Here is a 6,636-nt window from a genome sequence, read left to right as displayed (position 1 = left end):
ATTAACCCCACACGACACATAGATATCTTCTAGATCGATACTACGATAAGCATTAATAAAGTAAGATTCCGAACCCTGACGTGTCAGCCGACTAGAGGTGGTTCTTCTTCGTTCTCTCTCACTTTACATACGACGTCTGGAAAGTGGATTTGGTGTCTCCGCTGCTGGACCATCTTGTTCTAGAAGGTGAGAAGAAAGAAGAACCGCAAATAACTAGCGGAAAGTGGCGTGATATACGATCTGATGATGTATGTCTGCCTGATTAGATTTTTGTCCTCAAGCATACAAGCCAAGCTATGCATCGCAAGGCAACAGGGACTCGGACAAGGAACATCAGCAGTCAGAGCACGCTCACGGAATCTCCAAAATATCTGCGTTAAGTTCGGGTACACAGGCACTTCTGTTCACTCAGGATGTGAACAACCGGCCGACCGATTGTCAATCATGAAAAAGACAACCAATAAGAGGCAAGATGACTTCTAAACTGACCAAGATGAACTTGATACAGTACTCTACCTCACTGTCCCAGCGTTAAGCCTGAACAAAATAGAAGATGAGTATTCGACGGTACAATTTCACGATCCGAAGTCCATAGCAAAAAATAAATTAGCTGCTGAGCAAGTGCTTTTGCTCCTATTCCTTCTGTAATCCATTGATATCGGTCACCCTGCCGCCACTCCGCCTGAAGCTCTGTATCAGCAGCGTCAGGTTTTCGTACGACGATCCTCCTTTCTCCATGGCTATGTGAGCTCTCTCCCCGTACTCCCTGGTCTTCCTCCTCCTCTCCTCGGCCACCTCTCCTGCGCCCATCAGCTCCGACACCGCCCGCGCCACGTCTCCCCGCATCACCAGCAAGGCCTCATCGCCAAACAGCATCACGGGTAGAGCCGCGCCGACGGGCACGCCGATGCCGAGCACGTCCACGGCTAGCCGCTCGTTCAGGAACTGGTCGGCGAAGTGCGGCCACGTCACGACCGGCACGCCGTGCGCGATGGACTCCAGCAGCGAGTTCCACCCGCAGTGAGTCACGAAGCCCCCCACGGCGGGGTGCGAGAGGATGGCGAGCTGCGGTGCCCAGCCGCGCACCACGAGCCCACGCCCCGCCGTGCGTGCCTCCAGGGCTTGAAGCCACTCTTGCGCCTCCGGCGAGGCAACCTCGGAATCCTTTACGACCCACAAGAACGGCTTGCCGGAGTCCTCGAGGCCGTGCCCAACCTCGTATAGCTGCTTGGGAAGCTTCTGCGCGAGGGTGCCGAAGCTGACAAAAATGACGGAGCCGGGGTCCATGGCGTCGAGCCACTCAATGACCCCGCTCTGGTCGACACTGGGTTTACGCCCGCGCGACGCCATGGATGCCGCATCCCGGTTTTTGTTGAGGTAGAACGGCCCGAGCGTCCACACGGGCTTGCCGAGGGCCGCCTCGTAGCACGCGACGAACTGTTCCTCCAGGTCCAGGAACGTGTTCACCACCGCGCCGTCGGCCGTGCGCATGGCCTCCAGAGCGGCCTTACGGAACGCCTCAAACCCAGGCCCGTCTAGGAATCCGAGGCAGGTGGCCTTGGTCACCTCCACGCGCACCGGCAGGCCTGGCACGACGTACCTCTCGTGGTCTTCGGCCTCGGCAGAGCTGGATGCCCGCTCGCGCAGCCCGTGCGTGGAGACGTTGAGGTCGCAGAGGGAATAGAAGCACGATGGGCCGTGGAACAACAGCCGTGGGATGCCGAGGCTGCTGGCGACACCGGCAGTCCATGAGTTGCACCAGTCGGAGATGATGCAGCTCGGGGGCCGCGCCAGTGCGCGTAGGTATGACTCCAGGGGACCGGCGAGCCTGTAGACGGCCTGGTACAGGGGGAGGAAGTGGTCATTGTCCTTGACTTGGTCGATGTTCTCGCAGCCTGGGGGCAGGCCGTCGTCGGCGGGCGGGAACGGGAGCCCGACTATGTCTAGCGGCAGCTTGGCGCGCAGCGCGTCGTCGGCGACGCCGTGCAGCCGCGCGGCGTTCACGGGCGTGGTGACGAGGCTCGCTCGCGCGCCGCGTTCCGCGAGGAGGCGTGCAAGGTCAAGCATGGGGATGATGTGGCCCTGTGCCACGAGAGGGACGAGAACAAAGTGAGGCGGCGGCCCTGAGGTAGCAACAATGGATTCCTCCGTCTCCGTGGGCGCCATTGTTGACGTGTAAGCACTAGGCAGTACGAGTGGTTCAAGACCCGGATGATAATCTGATAGACCGAGAGGGTGACAGGCGAGGAAAACGGTGGAGAGATGGATTTATAGCCACGTCACTTTGGTATCTTTCATTTCTTTCCCGTCCCATAGACTTCCTTGCACTCATGTCTCACTCTACTCATGAAGTTTGAATATTGATAACCCAAAATCTAATTCTTGCGTGGGCACTGTATTGTCTTAGCTAGTGCTCACTCGTCTCGCACGTGGGATCGCGATCGGACGTCTCTCCCTCAACCCACCCGCGCCGACAGTTGGTGCACGTGTTGGACAAATCCCCATTCCCCTTCGTCCGTGACGGCTGTCTCGTCTCCGCCGCAAATCTCTCAATAGAAGCGACCACCGGCTCCCCCACGAAGCTAGCAGGCGGACCGCGCGGCGGTGCGGCGGAGGTGTGCCGACGGCAAGGTCCAGCAGCCCGCTCCTCTTCGGGGCCTCGATTTTTGGGTGGAGAGTTGCGGCGGGTCGGTACCGCATCAATCGCGGGCATGGAGGAGCCCGGGGTCGCCGTACTTTTCCCACCGTTCTGCCACCGGCTCTAGCTCAGGTGAGTTTGAAACGACCCCGCTCCGAGCCTTCCCTCTTGCGAATTCTCTTGCCCCGTCTCGGTGACTTACTTTCTCGCCACCAGATCAGAGAGATCAGAGGAGATTCGGCCGCCACGGCAGTTGGAAGGAACCGAGGCGGCGACACACGTCACGCCACAACATCTGGAGCGATTAGACAGGGAGAAGCACTGGCCGCGTCGAGGGGGATGGTGGCCGCCGCGTCGGGTTTGCCGGCAGCTGAAGCGGCAGGACGCTGCATCTACACTGGGCCACTCACTGTTTCATCAATGTGGGGGAGGAGCAGGGTTGCGTGTGAGCGCGTGTAGCGGAGATGGATCCAGATGGCGTTGTTGATGCAAAGAGGTAAGGAGGAGCTGCGCCATGTCGAGTTGTGCAGGATCACTGTGGATACTGCTATTGAGTTTTGCTAATCATTGCTTTCACGCGCGAGGGAGAGTGCCAAGGAACTGAACATGTTTGCTTCTGCAATTTGCTACTGCTGATTGGTTTAAGGGGATGTATTGTAAGTTCTACTCTACCTAATTGTAAGTTCTGCACTGCTGAATTTGCCTATAGATGAACCGATGGCTGAATTTTCTACTTCCTGTTTGCTTTGCTTCTAGTTCTTGCTACTAGTTGTTCACTTAGATGATATTGTTAAAATATAGGAGATCATATAGATGATGAAATTTAGAGAATCTGTTGAGGATGAAAGATATATAGAGGAGGAATCATTCGGCGGTGGCTGCGTGGTGCTGTTATTAATTGGATGCGGCTACCAACCCGTTTCTGCCGAGTACCAATAGCTGTAATCGTGTTAATTAGCCCTTGGGCGCTACTGTTTTGTGGATTGAGCTTGGGTGACTTTGTTAGGGTGACTTTGCCGTGACTTTGAGCGACTGATATGTAGACCCTTCATTATTTAGGTCCCACTTGACCCCATTTGTAAGTTACTCAAAGTCACTGACTTTGGGGGCTGGCTAAGTCACCGAAGCACTGTCCCTGTTTTGTTAGGGGTAGGTGATTGGGTGGTCTAATGGGGCAATTTTTTTCTGTTCTACCGGGACTGTAATTTTTAATTTTATCGATGTATTCAATATACTTGGTTGTCAATTTCAGTATACTTGGATGTCAATATACGAAGCATATATATATATATACCTAGTATTAGCATTCAAATTTAGGTATGTCAGCCGCCAGACCATGTCATATTGCTTAGCTGCGTCCCCAAAGCACTTGCATGACTAACTTTCCTACTTAACTTCTAATTTTATTACTTGCCAATAAGATTGTATGCTGTATTTTCTTAATTTTTATTACATGCCAACATGATTGCAGTAGTAGCTTAGGATGTATTTTCTTAATTTTTATTACATGCCAACATGATTGCAGTAGTGGCTTAGGATGTATTTTCTTAATTTTTATTACTCCGTACATGCCAACATTATTGCAGTAGTAGCTTAGGATGTATTTTCTTAGTTTTTATTACATCTAGCAAGATTACAGTATTAGCTTAGGATGGTTTTTTCTTAGTTTTTATTACATGCCAACATGATTACAGTAATACTTAGGATGTATTTTCTTAACATGATTGCAGTAGTATCTTAGGATATATATTTTTTAGTTTTTATTACATGTCAACATGATTGAAGTATTAGCTAGGATGTATTTTGTTAGTTTTTATTACATGCTAACAAGATTACAGTAGTAGCTTAGGATGTATTTTATTGATTTTTATTACATGCCAACATGATCACAATAGTATCTTAGAATGTATTTTCTTAGATTTTTTTATTACATGCCAAGATGATTAGAGTACTATCTTAGGATGTATTTTCTTAGTATTTATTACATCTGAACATGATTATATGTGTTTGCTTAGTTCTAATTGCATGCCAACATGATTGAGTTGCTTAGGATGTAATTTCCTTAATACACCTAATGTTGCATTGTCTAATTATTACTTTCTACTGATGCTTTTGTACATCCCCAACCATGGTGGATACATGGTGTGGGAGGAGGGAGGAGGCAAGGGATGCGGGCGTATGGTTGTTGTAGATGGATGATATTTCTTGAGGATCCAAGTAATAACCTACATCTGGATGATGGAGGATTGAAAATTTAGATGTGAAGTGTTCGTGAAGTGTTTTTCATCCGCGCGTCAAGTGGCTTATTACTTTTAAACAATTTTCGGGAAAGGATCAAATATTTTTTCTGCTTGCATCTAATTCTTTTGGTGGATCTGTCCCCCGTAGTCCTAAGAGCGATTACAGTGAGAAAGGAATAAAGAAAGATAGAAGAAAGAGGAGGGGCTGGGTCAAAGCCTCGGCGGGAGGTGCATGCATGCTGGTTAATCACAGTCGCGACAAAAAACTACCGTAAACGGCAATCGCTAGTGCCAGCCGCTCGGACAAACCAAAATAGGGGGAGCACTCTGTAAAGCAAACGAGTAACCGCGCACTCCGTAGCTAGGTCCTATTGATAAAGTTAAACAAGTTTCATACGGAGTAGAACAGAAAGAGTATTTTGGACGATGTTCCTCGGCATTAGATTTCCCCGCCCCGGGTCCCTAACCGTCCAATCGAAGTGATCTAAGCCGTTAGATCAGCTTCTTTGTTTGTACTGCTTCAAATCTGGAATTTGTCATGTAGCAAAAAAGGCCTCGCTTTTGCTTTTAATATAGCAAAAACCGGTTCGCTCACATAAAAAAGGACTTAGCTCGCCGGAGATTTTACCGGAGATCTCGTAGCAAAAAACTTGTGCTACTATAGCAAAAAATTACCTCGTTGGAGACATCAGTGTAGTCTTCACCGGAAGCCTCGTCGGAGACCTCGTAGGAAAAAAAATTGGTGCGTTTGTAGCAAAACCGCATAATGGTTGTAGCAACAAAAAAAATCTTCAAGAGAGGCAAAACCAGATGACTAATGTAGCCGAAAATAATATGACTATGTAGCAAAAAATAATATGACTATTTAGCAAGATCGTCTACTAGCCGTAGTAAATCCTTAACCACAAGTATGGCCGACATCATTGCCGAGCGCTGTTGGTAGTAGACCCGGCCACCGTTTGTAGCAGCATTGCACAACAGTTACAACAGTGGCATGCACGGGTCCGCAGAAGCAACGCCATCAACCACGGTGGTAGCAAGGGAGCACTATCGAGGCGGTGGTCGTGGAGGAGCCGCCACTCCGGTGGTCGATGAAGGGCGGGACCACGACAATGATAAGCTTCCACACGGGTGCGCTTGTGAAAAGGCCTTCTCGGGAGCCGGCCACGCACACTGTGGAGCAACACATGGGCGGGCGCGCTGACGGAGGAGCAGCTCCGGGGCGTGTTAGCGGAGGAGCAGCACGGGGGTCGGGCGGGAGGAACAACCCTAGGGTGGAGCGCACCGACAGATCAAGAGCAACACAAGGGTCGGGCGGGAGGAGCAAGCTGCAGGCGGGTGCATTCGTGGAGGAGCCAAGCGGCAGTGCAATGGTTTGGGCGCGGTCGTGAACGACAACACTGCATCTCCTTTGAGGAGAGCGATGCGGGGATCTCGTGAAGAAGGCTAACCATATGATAAAAGGAAGTGGGACTTGCCACTCACTATAAAAAAAAGTTGCTATAGTCGACGAAGTTGGGGTCCGACCGTGGTCGATGATGACCCATCCTCGACGATTTTTTTTCTCTTTCCGTGGTAGATCACACACAAAAATCTCGTTTTTGAGGCCATCCAACGCCACGGATTCGGCAAAAACGTCGCGCATGGTACATGCTGGATGAGGATTTCGCAGGTGCGCCGACCAAGTCAACGCAAATCGGCACCCCGCAGACCGTGGGGCCCCAATGGCAGCGTCTTACGCCCTCCATTTCGACATGC

At 50.8% G+C, this 6,636-nt stretch overlaps 1 protein-coding gene across 1 annotated transcript; it reads right to left on the bottom strand.

Moving 5' to 3' along the window:
* Nucleotides 1–356: 356 nt before the first annotated feature.
* Nucleotides 357–2,277, bottom strand: LOC127307680 (UDP-glycosyltransferase 73C3-like). Its single transcript, XM_051338432.2, has one exon. It carries the CDS (start codon nucleotides 2,164–2,166, stop codon nucleotides 634–636), a length of 1,533 nt encoding a protein of 510 aa, XP_051194392.1. The 5' UTR covers nucleotides 2,167–2,277; the 3' UTR covers nucleotides 357–633.
* Between the last annotated feature and the right edge of the window lie 4,359 nt (nucleotides 2,278–6,636).

The sequence above is a fragment of the Lolium perenne genome, chromosome 6 (genome assembly GCF_019359855.2).
Source record: "Lolium perenne isolate Kyuss_39 chromosome 6, Kyuss_2.0, whole genome shotgun sequence".
NCBI classification, from domain to species: domain Eukaryota; kingdom Viridiplantae; phylum Streptophyta; class Magnoliopsida; order Poales; family Poaceae; genus Lolium; species Lolium perenne.
The sequence above is the reverse complement of the archived record's forward strand: the minus strand, read 5'-3'. Positions and strand labels throughout refer to the sequence as shown.

Bases quoted from the DNA above. Each gene is read 5' to 3' on its own strand.
- LOC127307680 (XM_051338432.2), bottom strand. From the start codon at position 2,166: ATGGCGCCCACGGAGACGGAGGAATCCATTGTTGCTACCTCAGGGCCG.